At 39.1% G+C, this 18,434-nt stretch overlaps 2 protein-coding genes across 2 annotated transcripts in view; one reads left to right on the plus strand and one right to left on the minus strand.

Moving 5' to 3' along the window:
• The window catches only part of LOC148421896 (C-Jun-amino-terminal kinase-interacting protein 1-like), a 22,593-nt gene extending 12,316 nt beyond the window's left edge, over nt 1-10,277 (plus strand). The window contains exons 8-13 of the mRNA XM_088416826.1: nt 352-455; nt 2,030-2,140; nt 2,208-2,278; nt 2,399-2,497; nt 3,894-3,990; nt 5,501-10,277. Coding sequence (XP_088272952.1) covers nt 352-455; nt 2,030-2,140; nt 2,208-2,278; nt 2,399-2,497; nt 3,894-3,966 — 458 coding nt within the window. The 3' untranslated portion in view covers nt 3,967-3,990; nt 5,501-10,277. The remainder of the gene's footprint in view (nt 1-351; nt 456-2,029; nt 2,141-2,207; nt 2,279-2,398; nt 2,498-3,893; nt 3,991-5,500) is intronic.
• On the minus strand, nt 8,814-16,278 carry cstpp1 (centriolar satellite-associated tubulin polyglutamylase complex regulator 1). Its single transcript, XM_088416827.1, has 9 exons — nt 16,080-16,278; nt 15,871-15,973; nt 15,646-15,776; nt 15,198-15,282; nt 14,470-14,555; nt 14,152-14,350; nt 12,774-12,883; nt 11,502-11,565; nt 8,814-11,367 (listed from the first exon to the last, which is right to left on the minus strand). The coding sequence occupies exons 1-9, from the start codon at nt 16,132-16,134 to the stop codon at nt 11,199-11,201; spliced, it is 1,002 nt and encodes a 333-aa protein (XP_088272953.1). The 5' UTR covers nt 16,135-16,278; the 3' UTR covers nt 8,814-11,198.
• Nucleotides 16,279-18,434: the final 2,156 nt, after the last annotated feature.

Below are 18,434 nucleotides of genomic sequence, written 5' to 3' on the forward strand. Positions count from 1 at the left end.
AAATAGATACACATTTCAGACAAGTACAGGTAAACAATATAGATTACAGAAAACATATTGTGCTATATAGCGCAATGATGTATTGACGAGCAGGCAAAGCCATTGGGCAGGAACCATCCCACATTCCAACCAAGTGGACCACAGACGGCCGATCTCCTAACCCGCGATGGTCGATCAGCGCACGGCCAAATCCTGTTATGTCACTGTCGGTCTAGTTAGCTTACTAAAGTTTAGACCAGAAGGTTTTAACCCCCTCTTGTCTTGATTGCAAACTTGCCAATTTTCTTTACTTTTCTTTACTTCATAAGTTGAATGATAAACTTTGATTTTCTTTCTTCATCTCTTTCACAGGACAAAAAGAAGGTTCGATAGAGCAGTTCCTGGTGAGATTCTTAGGTTCTGTTCAAGTCCCCATACACAAGGGCAGTGATGTGCTGTGTGCTGCCATGCGCAAGGTAAACAATCATGCATGCCGTATGGAAACCTGATGGCATCTCCTGGCGTTATGGCATCTTTGCACTGGACACTTACAGCTTAATGAGGCACAATGTGTTTTTTTGACACTAGGCATCTAGTGCAACCTGTAGAGCCTGGAAGTCTCCTCCCACCTGTGGTCCTTTCTCAAGGTTTTTTTTTTTTCATTTCCCCATTTGGGGTTTTTGAGTTTTTCCCTTTTTCTTTTGAGAGCTTTGTTCAAGGGGATGCCATTATGTATTTGTAATGTCCTGTATACTGTAACCCTATATGTATAGGAGTTTTCGATTACCGATGTTGGAACACTGTATTAACCTGTTTCTTTGTTCGCCTTGATTGTGGGTTTTGACTAAATTAAGAGCAGCTGTAACAAAGCCACTGTTTACTTATTGTTGTTTTGTTTGGACAAACATTTTTTTAGAGGGGGTCACCTATGTGTTGACTGTAACGACTGCAATTGGTTGGCAACCAGTTCAGGTTCTCCCCGCCTACTGCCGAAGCCAGCTGGGATAGTGACCAGCAAGCCTGCGACCCTTGTGATGATAAAGGGCTAAAGATAATGGATGGATGGGTGAATGTAATGAGTATTTGAAGGAATTGTCTGTAACTTGTTAAAAGGAGTCTAAAACAATGATGATTTTTATTGTTTTTTTTGGGAGGAGGGGGGTTGAGCTTGGTGTCAACAGGAGCACAAAAATGTATTCAGTGACCATGAATGACATTTTCCCTTACAGCAGTGCTTATCAAACAGTGGGGCGGGCTCCTTGAGGGGGGTGAGAGGTGATGTCAGGAGGGAGCGCAGATGACCTCAGGGAAAAGGCTTTGTTTATATCATGTGAAGTTTAATTGGAATAAAAAAAGGATTTTTTTTCTTTCTTTTTTTTTTTTTTAAGTTTTAGCCACTTTGATGCACTTGGTCATATTTTTCAGTTTTAAACTAAGCTGTAACCCGTAAAAACACTGTAATTAACGGTTGTTAAAAGTTGACTTTTATTGCTTTTTTCTTTTATTAATATATATTTATTATTATATATCCTCAGGGAAAAGGCTTTCTTTTTGCAATGAGAAGTGTCATTGCAATAAAATAAGGATTGGCATTATGGGGGGGTATTTTGATGCAATTAGTTATTTTTTTCTGTTTTAGAATAATCTGTACTTGTATAACACTGTAAATAGTAGTTAACAGTTGTTGAAAGTGAACTCATTTTTCTTTTTTGTTTCGTTAAGGTTGAAAATGATACAGGTTTAAGTATACTTTTATATAGTTTTTATAGATAATAATCTTATTTATAGTCACCGTGTTGAGAAGCACTGCAATACAGAATGTAACACGAAAGATATGTTCTTTGGATTACAGAAACAGTGATGTTTGCTAGTTTTTTTTTAGAGATTTTGCTTCACCATGGATTATCACAAAGGAATTTGGCTCAACTAATGCACAAAAAAAAAAAAAAAGATTACTCTTTTGCAGGCAGAATTTTCCATGTAACTCTTGATGTGTTTTGAATGGTGCTGATAAGCTCACGGACTGATTTTTAAACTCATGTGCCAACAGGTTGCATATAACAGGCGATTAGCAGGGCAGCCTCCTTCAGCCTGTGTGGTGGAGGTCAGTTTAAGGGGTGTGAAGATCAGCGTCCAGGACCAGTGTCACTCGGCTCATAGGGTATGTGCAAAAAGACAACCATTCAGTTTTTGTGCATTCATCTTTTTATTTTTTGTCTCTCTTTTAGGGAGAACAGTGCTTCCATTTCTTCAATTTGAAGAACATCTCATTCTGTGGTTGTCATCCAAGACATAGCAAGTAAGTGGAGACAATTATTTAGCTTAGCTATTTTATTAGAGATAATCTCTCTAGGCTTGATCCTTTAGTGTCATTTTATTTCTATGCTCATTGCAAGTGATCCTAATTATGGTACTGCAGGTACTTCGGTTTCATCACCAAACATCCTGACCAACAGCGCTTTGCCTGTCATGTGATGATGGCAGACACAACTTTACATCCTCTGGCCAAGTCAGTAGGGTAGGATGTCTTTTATTCTGCTCTGTCTTCCACATAATAAATTATACACTTCAGTTTTTCAAATTTATAATAGCTCCTCCGGGTACAGCACCATACTTACTGTTTTCAAAGTATTGTATTGAAGAATTGAGCGTCTGGGTCCTTGCTAAATACATTTTGTAAATCGTGATAGACGGCGGGCACACACTCTAAATTGATTTCTTCGCGCTCGAGAGTGGCACGCGGAACATCTGCGTAGTTGGCGGCTCACAGGGAGCGTGGCAAAAGGGACTCCATCCAGTAATAGCCAGCTTGGTCCAATTAATGCTTGGGTTGTGATGAACAACCAATCACGCACCAAATCACAGTTAAGGACAATTTAGTGTTTCCAATACACCTACCATGCATGTTTTTGGAGTGTGGGATGAACTGCCCGGTGGAGAACGTGCAAACTCCACACATGAAGGCCGAAGCCAGCTGGGATTGAACTTGGGTCCCTTACCTCTAAGGCGTACAAGCTTAGCACTTAACCATCGAGCCACCTGATCTGGACCATTAACACCAATATCTTAATTATTTTAACCTGAAGAAAAAGGTAACAAACATTTCGCTGATTTAAAAAAAAAAAATCTAAATCAGATTAATCATTAGAACAAGAGAACGAGAATGAGATCCAGGATAGAAGTGGCTGAAATGAGTTTCCTCCGCAGCGTTTCCTGGCTCTCCCTTAGAGATAGGATGAGAAGCTCGGTCATCCCGGAGGGACTCTGTATCAAGCCGCTGCTCCTCCGCATTGAGAGGAAGCAGTTGAGGTGGATCGGGCATCTGGTTAGGATGCCTCCTGGATTCCTCCCTCGGGAGGTGTTCCAGGCATGTCCCACTGGGAGGAAACCCAGGGGTTGACCAAGGACACGCTGGAGAGACTATGTCTCTCGGCTGGCCTGGGAGCGCCTGGGTGTCCTCCCAGAGGAGCTGGAAGAAGTGGCCGGGGAGGGGGAAGTCTGGGCTTCCCTGCTCAGGGTGCTGCCCCCGCGACCTGACCCCGAATAAAGCTGTAGCTCATGGATGGGTGGATGGAGGGATGAATTTTGATGTAGAAATTTCATGTTGTTGACAGTGATTGAAAAAAGTTTAGAACTCCTGGGCAGACTTGAGAACTGCAACCACCTGGTGCTACATGTGCAATAACACCACACAGTGCAAAAGCGAGACCCTGTTATGTGTTTGCATATTCAATAAACGTGCTAGTAGATTTGAGGCACAGTTTCAGCTTCTTTTCAACGCTCTTGGTCCTGAAGCGTCAAATTCCAGTCCACTGTAACCTTCATGGACTGGAGTATGATGGTTCCGGACTGAGAGGGTTTTAAATAATTTTTTTCTGCCGCATAACTGAATGGTATTCCTCCATGTTTTACAGGAAGGCCTTCCAGCAGTATTACAAGGAACACATTGGATACTCTTGTCCCACTGAAGACATCTTCATTGAATAACACTTCTTTTTGCTTCGAGCAATCGTATGTCCTAAATATTACTGGTGTGCATGTGCAAACCATCCATTTGTGCAGATTTTCAATCAGCAGGGGTACCCAGCCTTTTTTGACCCCAGATTTACTTTTCAAGCAACCCTGCAGCAAATGACCGCACAATATTTTTTTGTGTGTGTCATGCAATTATTAGACATCACATAACATCGCAATACATGGATCTCTGTGCTCCCATCCAACTTGACAGGCAGGATATAAACCGGTTTGATATATTGTTGCCAGAGGTCTTTTATTGGATATACTTTGGCAGCTAAAACATGTTGTCACAGTGTGTGTAAGCATAATAAACCTGCTATAGATGAAGTAGGATAACTTGTTTAATGCTATGTGCACATTGAAGACCTTGAGAAGATTTGCGAAAGACTCTTGGAAGACTACCATCTCACATCTAAAGACAGATTTGAATTTAATCCTAGTCTCAGACTGAGATTTATAAAGACTGAATATTGCAGGGTCATAAATTAAAAGATTACAACTAGATTTTTTACGCATTCTCTGTCGACAAAGAATTTTTTTCACCATCAGGCTATTGGTAGAAACATACAAAATGGAGAAGTTAGAAAGCTGCTCTGCTTTATGCAGCAGTTTGTTCAGGAAAAAAAAAGATAGAATGCAGCAGAATTTTGGCATTGGTTTAGTAATACAAAATATACATACAAATTTGTAATTATTTGTCATTTTATCACATAACATATTTAAATACATTTTCAGTTATGTCACCAGCAGTGTCCATGCCACTTGGTGTTCATACCCACTAATATCACTCGTTGCTGGCTTGGGAACGCAGAGCGCTAATGAATGAGCTAAAACAGCAACTATCAACAGCTAAAAGTGCCAGTGAAGTGGTTACCACAGCGATCTGTTGGATCGTGTACTGTAGCTCCAGATATCATATCTTGACACTTTAATCGATGACTCTTGACTGTAGTGATAGAAGAGAATCGGTGGGCTGTCGTTACCAAAGTTCTGTCACCCGCTCCTTTATTTGGATGCTCCATTTGTGTGGAGCATCAGCGTTTTCGCCGGTGTTTCTCCTACGTTCATGCTGCTTTTGTGACTGCAAAGTTTCCTATTTATGGTTTTGTTAGAGTCCATCTATTGGTTGTTGGTTGTGTCACGTCGCCGCAAAGGCTGAAAGACTTAAAATTTTACCAAACTATTTTGATATCATCTTAGGTCCAAGATTGGGAAAAGACTAACTTTGAAAGACTAGCATGCCACACTACTCGATCAAGATGACAGAAGATGCCAATAAATAAACCTTTTAAGCCTTCCTTAAGGCTTCTAGTCATTAGTTTACGATATCATTAGGTGTGAGCCCAGCATAAGTTAACCAATCATTCAAAGTTCGTTGATATCTGCGCTGCATCAAATTCATAAGACATATATTTTCACTTTGGAGTTTTTTTTCTTGTTTCACGATTCATATTAAAATCGTGTCATCACTTGTAATTACTAGTTTACAACTCTGTCCATTTAGATACTACAAGAAAGTTTAAACAGAGGAATCCTTTTGGAAAACAGGGGAACCATCTTCAACCACAAGGAAGAAATCCAGTTGCCTTTGGAGGCAGTCTTGGCGTTGGGGTTACACCGCAAACTGGAGCGCCTCAATGACCTGCGTGAGACTGCTTGCATGATAGATTTCCTTCGATCTTCATTCACATACAGGCAACTACTCTCGCCTGCAGCTACTGTATGTTACATAGAGATGTCTAGATGGAAGTTTGAACAGCTTGGACCACATGTGAACTATCCACAATTGTAAATGTAAAGCATATCGGCCCCCCCGGACCACACATATTCGATACAGAATGTGCTTTATGTCTACGTCTGGAAGCATAAAAAGACAACAAAACAATTGTTATTTGATCAATCTAGACAATTTAGTGACACAAAATTTGGGCAAGATCAGCAAATTCAGATCGATGCATTCCTTCAGTCAGGCAAATTTGACCCTTTAATCATGTAAAAATATGAGTCATAGCCACAAAAGTAACTCTGTGAGCCATCTTAAACGAACTGGTTTCCTGACATATTTACATTTGTATGTTCTTGTCATGCGCTGGAACAAAACTGTGTTTCTCTCCTTCTCATAAATTATTTTTTTGTATCTTTAGTTTTTTCTTTTGAATACTGTTAGTTTGCTTTGCTGTAATTAATTCTTGAAAGCACAGATTCACAATTGATCTTTGCTCAAAAAAACGGCAGTTCTAGATTTGAATGAAAGGGGCATGAAGTGCACATCTCAGCAAGATGCGTCACATTTCTATATTGTTAAAAAATAATAATCCTTGTGCCTCTCCAGTCTTTAAAATGTCTTCAATGACTCAGCACAGCAAACAAGGGCTTTTTATCAAGAACTACAAAAGGCTGTTAAAAGGTTAGCGCTATTAGATAATGTATCATAAAATAATGGCCCTGCTTCTTTCTTTGCACATATATGGAAAAAGTGTTGAAAGAGAACACATAGAAAAGTACACATTTTTATCTTAAAGCCCCAAGACAATCTACTTTTATCAGTTTCCAGATGACCTATTGTTTATTATTATTTATATTGTACTATTAACTTATTATTTTTCTTCACCACAAAATTAGTATTTCTGATTAAGGGTTGCTTGACTTCAGATTTACGCAGAAGCTGCACAAAAAGCACTGATATGGGCTGGGATAATGCTCAAAACCTGTCCTTGTTTTTCACCCACCACAGCAGCGGGTTCTGCATGGTGGGAATTTGCCATGTATACAATTACGACGGTCCTCTTTCTGCTGTGAAATAATTTACTAGTGTCCTTCCACCTCTATTGTGCAAAGGTTCCTCAAAATCCTACATGAGCCATTTGTCCCATGAACTGGTTCCCCCCTCACTTTAGAAAAGCCACATCTTCAGAAATAAATAACAATTTTAATCAATAATGGTTCTGCGCTCACCGAATCCAAAGCACTCATTTCTTGCTGCAAGCAGCTTTGCCTCCTCCTTGAGCCAAAAACATGTGATTTGTGACCTGTTGACATCATGCTTTAAATCAGGGGTTCTCAAACGTTTTGCAGCCAGGGACCCCTTTTTGGAAAGCAAATTTTCCAAGGAGCCTCATTGCAAATGTTTTGGGGAAAAAAACTTTTAAGCCACTGCTTCTCAATTATATTTAGCAAAGTGCATCAAAATGCCTGAAAAAAAAGATGCCCATCCTTATTTTATTGCAATTACACTACACATGGCAAAAACAAAGCCTTTTCCCTTGGGTGGGGGGTGACCCACACAAACACACACACACACACTCACCGTGCAAACTCTAAATAAGATTATCTATAAAAGTTGTATAAGTATACCTAAAATTGTATCCTGCAATTTAAATTAACTTTCAAAAACTGTGAACAACTTTTTAAAACCTTTATACAGGTTGCTCTCAATCTGACCCCCCCCCCCCCCCCCCCCCCCCACACACACACACACACACACACACACACTGGGCCTAACTCACTATTTGAGAAGGATTGATTTCATCCAAACAGAGGTGCCCTTTTTATTCACCAACATATTCAATTTGATGATTATATTTTTTTTTTATAAACTGCACGCTTCCTCGTCAATTTTCCCCAAACACGTTGCTGCCAAATATTTACTGACTAAGTAATCAAGCTTTTTGATGATGACATAAATTACATGGGTAAATTAGACACATTTTCAAAGTATGACTTAAAAAATATATATATATTAAACTGGTTGATTGAATTTATTGGATTGCTTTATTGAAGACTTGTGAATACATTCACAATTTGATATAAAATACAAGAAAATTAACACAAATATATTTTTTATTAATAACCCAAATTAATGCACGGACCCCCTGTAATCAGGCCACGAACCCAACTTTGAGAACCACTGCTTTAAATGATATTGTGGCCTAGTAAAGCCGACAAATTGACTGGACTGTGCAACATGTGCTCCTGACATGCTTTTATAGGTCTGTGCAGCGAAAAGACCCAAGTGTTTTGTACATTTTTGTATAATGCGCAATGCTGCAGTATGTTGTCATATCAGTCAACATCACCCTCAACCAAGAGTGCAGATGGGATTTTGAATGGAAAGCAGGCTAAACAGGAAACATTCTTGTAAAATACAATGCGTACCGCTCAATTAGTGTTACATGACGAAACTCTTATTTGTCTGCCCCACAAAAGCTTATTTTAACATGTTTGGATATAAGACATTTACATCCAACGTCTACATGAAATTCACAATTCAAATAACGTAAATACTCAGTATTATTGTGATTGTGGTAATATGGGGATTGTTCTGTAATGACTACAGCAAAAAAAAAAAAAAAAAGTTTTCATTTCATATTTAAATCATCTTAGAACAAATGCTGTTTATTTCTGACTATAGATTCTCAATCTTTTATCATTGTGACTAGCTACCCAACATGACAGAACAATTAACTGCCACATCTTGTGACTAGGGCCACAGGCATAGGATATGATAGCAGCCTACTAGGATTTTTTTTAAATTTTATTTAGAAAATGCTATAATTGCGTCCATCTCATTTCTGAACATCAAAAGAGGCACTGCACAAGCAACTACCAGTTCCTTAGGCATCAAATCAGCAAACCCCACAAACGGTAGAAAAAACAAAACAAAATGAAAAAATAAAAAACAGTGCGCTTGGAGAAGAACAAAACAAAACAATTTCAACAAAGTAGGGGTTCTCAAACTATTTGGGGTCTGGACCCCTTTTTGAAAGGACATTTTTCAAAGATGTTTGCGGAAATAAAACATATAGAGAAAATAATGATTTAAGCCAAACAAGTGCCCTTTTATTCAGCAACAGATTCAATTTGACAAGTATATTTGTTAATTTTCAGCAATACTGAAATTTAAAAAGTACAAATTGCAAATTGCATGCCTCCTTATAACAATTATTTAGTCCAAAACAGCATTATAATATAAAATTCCGCTTTAGCTTTGCTGGTTTCATCGCCTCATTAGTGACTTGTAAAAATATATGAAACTGGTTGAATTGATTGCTTTATTGAAGATTCATGAATACTTCCACAAATTAACATGACATAAAAGGATACTAACACAAATCTATATTTTCATCAATAACAAAAATGAATTCACTGACCCTCTGCTATCAGGCCACGAGAACTCGGGGGTTCGCGGATGCCACTTTGAGAACCACTGCTTTAAAGTAGATTTGAAATCAACTTGAGATCAGTAAATGATACTAGATGTACCTTGCATAGGAGAAAATGAGTAACAAACTAGTGGAATTTGTTCCTTCTTGCTATAATGTTGAGCAAAACTTTATTTTTAGTGTGTGGAGACTGATTATTTGTTCAAATATGTTTATTTGTTTCTCATTTTATTAAGTATTCCCCACCAGTTGCCTACCCCTGACATACGCTATGCAGCAACAATGTCATCTATTTTGCCGCAGATTTTGGAGTGGACGGGGCAGATTATGGTCATCATCCTAAATTTAAGGGGTGCGTGACCTTCATCCCCAGTGCCATCTGCACCCATTCCCTTAGCTCACGTGACCTTACTTTTGTTTTTTTCTGCTTAAATCTGATCACACCAGTATGGCCTCTAGAATAAGAATGGTATATATCAGATTTAAGAAGGAAATGTATTTTGAAGTTTTATGCAAAAAAAAAAAAGGTGCCTATTTATTTTACTTTTATGTTTTGTTTTGGGTTCTACTTGTATTTTCTGATCTCTTCAGATGAGTGCCGTATATGTACAGCTTGGTATTCATGGCTTCACTGATATGGCTAACATGGCTATTTCAGGTGGAAAAAATAAGCGGTAATTAAGTCAGCAAACCTCAGGTTTTGAGCTCAAAATGGCATTTTGAAGTAAAATAGAAATATTAGAACATGTAGGGATAATGTAACAGAAGTTATAAATTACCAGCTTTAGGGGGAAAAAGACAGAACTGGAGCATTTCATGATTTCCCTGAACACCATTCCACTGTTCAGATACAGTGGAGGTTGTTTTGTTCATTAGAAAATCATATTCAATCTCTTCAATCAAGCATTTTAAGGGTCAATTGTACGTAATTACTGTATCAATAGAGATGGTATGTTTGTATAGATTTATTCTATACACGAAAAAAAACGAATTGGAATTTGGAGAAACACTGCATGATATTGATCTTGAATTATGCACAGACTGACGCTGATGGTTATTCTTGTCAATAAAACACATTCACAATTGCAGAAAAGAGTTTCATTTATGTATGTAATTTCACATGTCCTGTACCACCTGCATGCCCACACAGCATTAGAACAGCTTGCAGAACCTATATCCAACACATGACTTCTTACTGGTGCACTCTTAATTGAATCAGCTGGAAATCGGCTAACACGAGCTACTGTTAGCTGCAACAGGCACTTGATGCTAATGGCAAACTGTAGTCCCACTGCTCTAGCTCGTTCTATTACAGTAATTATTGTAAGCAAGAATACGGCTGATATAAAAGTGCACATTTGTGCGTCAAAACCCAGCTTATCTGGCTGATGGATCAATCTTCCTTAAATGGTGTCGAATTTAAAAAATAAATAAATATAGTCTAATTTTTAAATGACCTTTTATAGGACAGACCCATACTTTTGGTCTTCATTTTTGGGAAAAAAAAAAAAAAAAAGTGTGTCTTATAATTGGGGAATTACGGAAAGTCACGTGAGTGGCTTGACAAGTGTAGATAAGCTGAAAAATGCAAAAATAGTCATTCAATAACGTCTACAAGTATTATGATCGGTCTTTTGTGCCAGAAAGTACTTTTGCCACCTTTAACGAAAACTTCTTGTCAAAGGTGTGATCAGTTTTGGTTTTGGAAATATCAGCACAGTCACAGTTGCATCTTTAATAGCGTTAACATATCCTTCTGTCCAATACCCCCTCCAAAAAAGATAAAAGACCATTATGTAGCTTAGTGTATGAAGGACTGCAGGTCAGATGATAGAACCTTTCAGTCACGTTGTTCTCAAACAAGCATAATAAATTACATTTGTACAGTAAGGTCCTCCTTGTGATACTTCCTTAAATTAGAGATTCCAGTATGTCATGCCACTATACTACTCGGGAATGAAATTAATTGGTGTTGTGATTTGACAAGGTCAAGAAAGTTTTGTCATGTACTATAGGAAAACCATGGCGAAAGACGACAGCTCAGTTTTCAGAGGAATCTGTCTCCTCTGTAGAGCCGTCACTCTCTACCTCCATCTTCCTCCTGTGGTGAATATTCCTTCTCGGGGAGGCCTTTCTCTGCACCTCCTTCAACATCCCCACTGCACTGCCACTGCTGTTGCTGCCTGGGCTGACTGAGATTTGTGCAATGCTGTGGAGAGAAAGTGACATTGGACCAATTTAAGGAAAAAAGGGAGAGAGAGGAATCTTTAAAAAAAAAAAAAAAAAAGAAGCAAGTTGAATGTGGTACAATCATAAAGAGAATGCAATCTATACACAGCTCACAGTTTGTCCAGTTCCTGGTCCATCTCTGGGTCATTCAGTACCTCTGTTTTACTCGGTAAGGCTCCTGTGACCAAAATGCAAACAAGATTTTAAATTTGATAAAACCACTTATCCATCCAACACTTTTCAATCCTGCCTTTGTAGTCAGTGCTATGCTAAAAAATAAATAAATAAATCATCATTCAATCAATACATCCATCTATCCTCAACCGCTTTATCAAAGGTCAGGTCGCGGGGGCAGCCGCTTGAGCAGGGAAGACCAGACTTCCCTCTCCCTGGCATTTCCAGGCCAGCCGAGAGACATAGGCATCCTTACCAGATGCCCGAACCACCTCAACTGGCTACTCACAACACAGAGGAGCAGTGGCTTGACACTGTGCCCCTCCCGGATGACTCAGCTTCACACCCTATCTCTATGAGAGAGCCCAGACATCCTGCGTAGGAAACTCATTTCGGGCCCTTGTATCCGGGATCTAGTTCGTATGGTCACGGCCCACAGCTCGTGACCATAAGTGAGGGCAGGAACGTAGATGGACTGGTAAGTAAAGAGCTTCGCCTCTCAGCTCCGCTCTTTCTTTACCACGATAGACTGGTACAGAATCCGCATTACAGCAGACGCTGCACCGATCCACCTGCCGATTTCACGTTCCATCCTACCCTCACTCGTGAAAGAGACCCCAAGATACCAGCCGCTTCAAACTGCTCCAGTGAGAGTTGGAGGTCATGGCCTGAAGAAGCCAAAAGTACCACATCATTATTATTTGACCATTATCATGCAGCCTTAGTTTAAACCCTTTTTTGATGTTGTAATCTGCACAGGTGCAGTGGTTATGGACACTGATAATGGCACATGGGCACGAAAGCAAAATACTGTACAATAATCCCTGATCTGTTGGACTTTGTAGATAGAACAGTTGAGATTTAAAAAACAAAAAACAAAACAAAAAAAAACATTAAGCACTAGTTAGACAATTGAAGACCCTACAATTTTAATTATACACACACACACACATATATATATATTATATATACATATATATATATTATATATACATTATATATACATATATATATATTATATATACATTATATATATATATATATATATATATATATATATATATATATATATATATATATATATATATATATATATATATATATATATATGACCATGATGCTTAGCAGCGTGTATAAAGTAATTTTAAAGCAAAGAGACACATGGGATGATGACTGTGGGTATAACATATTGACAAAAGGAAAAATATTTACCAATCATTTGGTTTACGGTTTCATTTTTAGCCAGGCTCATCATCAAACTGTAGTATGACACCTTGTCAGTCTCTTCCAGTGCTTTTTGTAAGCAGGACCTGGGTGGGTGGCTACACACAAAGCAAACGCACAGAGGTTTAGATTATGTAAATCTAGCAGAGTCCTTCAGGGCAGATGGTGTTTGGATGAAGTAAACAAGAGGGCGTGGAGTTCCAAATGATCGTTTGGTGGCATCTACAGGCAGCAAAATGAAAAGCAGGAATTTGTGGACACAAAATTTACAAAATGGAGAAAATGTGGTTTCTATTACAAAATTGAGAAAATGTATCGTTTCTATCAATGGAAAACAAACCAATTGTGAAATTAACCGACAACCATTTTGATAATCAATTAAGCATCTAGAGAACGTGTTCAATTAAAGTCTACAACCTCTGAATTTCAGGAAAATATTCGAGTATTTGTCTACAGTGTTGAATCAAATTAAGACATTTGCAAACATTGGCTTTTACTTTGAAAATCAATTAGAGTGTTGGCCTATTTTCTGAAATGTCCTGGTATTGATAAAGAATATAATAAAGAATGGAAAGCCAAAGATAAATACCGGTAAATAAAGTATCTGATTTAGCAAGATTATTTGAAAATACAATTGGCAGATTATTTTAATATTAAAATAATTTAGTTTCAGCCTTAGTATTGTGTAACAAAGAAAAGGAAATTCAGTGCCACTCTAAACCCACCATCAACTTGGGTGATAAGCAGGGCAGTAATGCCTGGTTGCTACTGTATTAAAAATACTTGTACACTTAATTTTATCAGACCAGAGAATCTTGTTGCACACATTCTTTGAGGCCATCATACAGTCTAAGGCAGCTATCCTGGTTTGCAGTCCAGACTTTTATCTTGCCCTGAAAAGAGGTTTCTATGTGGCTTCTGACACAGGGCCCATCTTCCAAAAGCTATGCTGTAGATTGGTTTGAAGGCTTTAAGTTGTGTTCTTCTGAAACTTCTTCCCACTTTCCTGGAGGATCTTTGGAGCTGATCTATTTCATTCAGTTTCATGTCCCCAAGGCTCCGTTCCCATAATTGCACAGTTCTGTGAACAGTTTTGCCACCTGTCTGTAAATTCTATCTGCCATTTTTAGTCAAGTCTGTCAAGTGAATTCTTTTGTCTGTAGAATTTTTCATTTATCAAGATACTTTTTTTTGCCATTATGGGTTGCAAAATATTGATGTAGAATAATGAATGTGATAAAATCACAGTTTCTTGAAAGTAAAAAAAGAAAAAAAGGGGCTGGAAAAATTCTGAATGTATTGTATATTTTGATGTCTTCCACGAGTTTTTGTTTTTGGTTTGTTGCCTTAAATAAAACTGGTCTACCTGTATTTGATGCGGTCACATAGAGCATCTAGACACTCAGCTAAAGTAGAAGCCTCCACTTCTAAAACCTGCTCCTTATTTTCTTCGGCGGCCAAGCAAGGAAGCTGTTCGACAAATGTTGATGTGGGAACAATAACAGTGTTTGGACTCTTCCCAGCTAACAGATCTTGGTAGATCAGTAGCACGCTATCCAGGAATTCTGTAAGCACAATTGGGAGTAATCAATCTACAGTATGAAAAATTTGATTTCTTTACTGATTATGCAAAAGGCCCCTTCTTTATATGAGTACTGTAGATCCAGACAACATGAAACAGTACCTTGGTAGTAGAATTGTAGCTGGAAGGCATAAAGGAAGTCCGAGAAAGACATCAAGCAGTCTAAACCATCATCCATCAAAACAATTCTATAGGGAATAAAGAAGTATAATTGTTCAACACACTGTACTGCCAAAAACAACTGCTCAAAAACTGTGTTAAATGGATAGTATTTGGCAATTTGCGGAAGTACATTAAAAATATTTTAGACATCAAATTATTTATAGGCAAAACAATAACCTTTCACACCTGAAATGGCTTAATGAGCGGAGTGTCCCTTTAAATGAAAATCACAGTCACATCAATCTAGTGTTAAGTGAACACATAGTGTATTTACAAATCATAATTATTCATAATGTCTGACTAAAACTGTCTTGGCTGTCTAGAGGCATTTTCCCCTAGCTGACTTCAAATAAACATTAGAAGTTTGTCCCACTAGCCCGTTTAGGAGGTCACTGAGTAAAATAGATAAACTTGAACTCGGGTAAAACCACAACGGAGTTTACCCTTTTAAAATCTTTCTCAACCCAACACTAAAACTGAGATTATTGGCTAAACAGTCAAGCACATTCAGAAAAAAGTTTGAGAACCTCCCCAATACCAGGTCAACAAAGCATCACAGATGAAGCTCGCACTTCCAGTACACACATTCAAAATGATGTTGAACAAGAAAAAACATTTCCGGAATTGATACTGGAATTTTGTGATGTGTTACATTGCAATGAGCAGACCTAGCTGCACTCTTTACTATCTCCATTGGGAAGTCTGGACAAAGCAACTGGAGCAGGGAGCTGTACTCCAACATGGAAAGCAGCTCTAGAAGCAACAAACACAAGATGGAAAACAGATGACTTGACTTGCAAAAGGCAACAGTACTGGACATTTTGGATGCTTGTTATAGTATGCATTTGGCTTGAAAAAAAAACACACACACACACAAAAATGTGTGTCCATTTTTGTATTTTTACATCAAAATCAACAGTATCTGTGAAAAACAAAAATGTTTAAAAAATGCTGGAGAAGAATGACCAACGTCCAAACACAGGCAAGTATGTATTTGACAATGAGTCAGTTAATATTTTGTTCACATCTACTTCTGGAAAATTGTGCGACCATTTGTCCTCAAAAATGTTCTCAGGCCATTAGGTAATATTCTGACAGTTTAAGTGTTTCTCTCACCTCCACTTTTGCCAATCTGCCGGTAGCATCTCCAGAAGACCTTAATGAATGAGGCTCTATTATGAGGTGTGCCTCTAATATAGTTAAAGTCTCTGAAGAGGATATGGTTACTATTCTTCACGCTGCTGAAACTGCAAAAATACAAATACATGTTTTAATCACAGCCAAGTGATGCAGATTAGACTGCACGTCATGTAAATGAATAGCGTCAGAAATGTAACATACTATTCAGCAAGGTAGCGGATTACACCAAATTGGGTGTATTCCTCTTTATGTTCCAACAGTTGGGTCAGAGCATCACTCAGGTAAAACAACACATTACTGTCAGCTGTGAAGCAAAGAAAAAAACAATTGAATAAAGACGTTTACATTTCCAAGCTTTGGGGGAGAAGGCGAAGGAAACGTGAACTACTGCAGTCTCTGAAAGAATGTACCGAGATATTCGTCCACAGTGATGATTGGGTTAAAGCAATTCAATCCTGACGTCATGCTGATAAAAAGAGTAGAACATGACACGTAACCTTAGTAAAATAGACAAAGATGGAAAAATATACACAGTAATCGCTACAGGAGGCGTGACTGTCTGGCGCTGCAGTCTTGAGAAAAAAAAAATCCTTCGATCGTTCCCCAACGTACCCGGATTGTGAGTCACGTGTGAATAGCCCTGAAAACACAGAAGCGAATGATTGGTTCCGACCCAGTATTTACGTTGCAAGTGAAAGGGCTTTTTAAAAAAGGAAATTTAAAAAATGATTGAAGATTGAATTGATTGAAGACTGAATGCTGTTTTGGGTTTATTCTCTTAGATTATATTTTGATAATGTATTCAACGTGTTAATTTATAGGATATGTGATAGAGACTGAAATTGTTGTGCTGTACCGTGCAAATATTGCAATTATGAAGCACAGCTGGCTCCAGCCTTCCTGAGTGGACTTTGCACGTTGTGCCCAAGCCCGCATGAGCTCTCTCCAAGTACTCTAACATCTTCATGCATGGTACATGCATAGTACATGCATAGTAGGTGAATTGGACGGACACTCCTAATTAAGGGTCATCAACCATCTTGAAACCGAGAGCTACTTCTTTGGTACTGAGTACAGTGAACCCTCGCAACTTCGCTGCTCCAATATTGCGGATTCACCACATTGCAGATTTTTTTTTTCCATTACGTAGATTCACTCCAAGGAATTTTTCTTTTCAATACATAGTGAATTTTTGCAATAGCTCCCAAGCGTGCTGCTCCCGCAAAGGCTTGTACTGAGACTAAACGCCATCAATACATAATGATAATTGCTGAGAAGGGGGGGGGGGGGGGGGCGAGTTTGCTGTGCACTTCACGGTAGATCCGGAAAAAAGAGCATTGCTGAGAACTTTCACTTTTCTGGGATGTGACAGAGCCAATATTTTCACCGACAGCACCTTTATTCTTTGCGGCAATACTCGCCTGCCAAAAAATAAAAGTTTCAATATTGCAATCGAGTGGCCGAGACCGTGCTAAATATTGTGCTGACAATGCTGCGCTATCGTTAGCTTAGCACAGTAACTACGGTTCAACGGTTGTTAAGTGAAGCAAACACTGCCCATACCAATTGTCCCAAGTTCTCGCTTCCGCCGTTCGACAAGCCAGGTGAGGGTTCTTGCTTGGCTCTGTTTCATATTGAAAGCTCAGCTGGCCGTGTTGGATCGCTCCCGGCAACCGCAAAGCGGCTGCCATGATTCATCCCTGCCCCCTGCGTGAGCCGTTGAATGTTCCCGAAGTTGATTGGCTGTGGCGACTCGAAACGCGGAAAAAGTAAATAAAAATTAACTTCACTCGAAAGGCGCTTCTCGCGACCGCGCGCAGCCATTTGCGTCGCTCCATTCGCGCCGCCAGACGTGCATTCGCGCCCAGGCACGCGAACTCCATTGACTACGATACACAACGCTTCGCTTGTTCGCCTCGTTTGCGTTCGGTGCACGCGTACCATTAAACTAAATCATCTCCAAAACATTATTTCGTGTGCAGCCCACGCGGCCCGGTACCAGTTGATCCACGGACCGGTACCGGTCCGCGGACCTTGGGTTGGGGACCACTGCACTATTGTACTGTGTATCAGGTTTAACAATTTAAGATTTAAGTAAATATGTGTACTGCAGTAATATTTGTCTTAAATAATATGTATAGCATGAAGACTTCACGTTTAAAAAAAAAATCAAAAACATTTTTTTTGGGGGGGGGGGGGGGTATTTATTTTTTATAATGTGAAAAGTGGGGGCGCTACTTGGGGGATTTTCAGCTGTCGCGGCCGGGGCTGGAATGTATCTACTGTGATTAAGGAAGGTTCACTGTATTACGAGGGGCTACCAGTTTATGCTTATCTCAGATGTCTTAGGGCAGGCATGTCCAAACCCGATCGTGGAGGGCCACCTATCCTGCATGTTTTTGACATTTCCGTCATCCAATGCAGCTGATTCAAATGATCGGGTTTGTTGTCAGGCTTCCGCTGAGCTTGCTGATGAGCTGATCATTTGAATCAGGTGTGGTAGGAGGACAGAAACCTCCAAAACATGCCGGATAGGTAGCCCTCGAGGACTGAGTTTTGACATGCCTGTTTTAGGGCATAGGTCTCAAACTCCAGTCCTCGAGGGCCACAATCCTGCATGTTTCCATTGCTTCTGTCATTAGCGCACCTGATTCAAATTATTAGCTCATCAGGAAGTGCTGCAAGAGCTTGTAAATGATCCTAATCATTTGAATCAGGTGAATTTAGGAGAGCGGCATGAAAAACATGCAGGTTTGTGGCCCTCA

This window comes from Hippichthys cyanospilos, chromosome 6 (genome assembly GCF_059441005.1).
Source record: "Hippichthys cyanospilos isolate Australia breed blue-spotted pipefish chromosome 6, RoL_Hcya_1.0, whole genome shotgun sequence".
Taxonomy (NCBI): domain Eukaryota; kingdom Metazoa; phylum Chordata; class Actinopteri; order Syngnathiformes; family Syngnathidae; genus Hippichthys; species Hippichthys cyanospilos.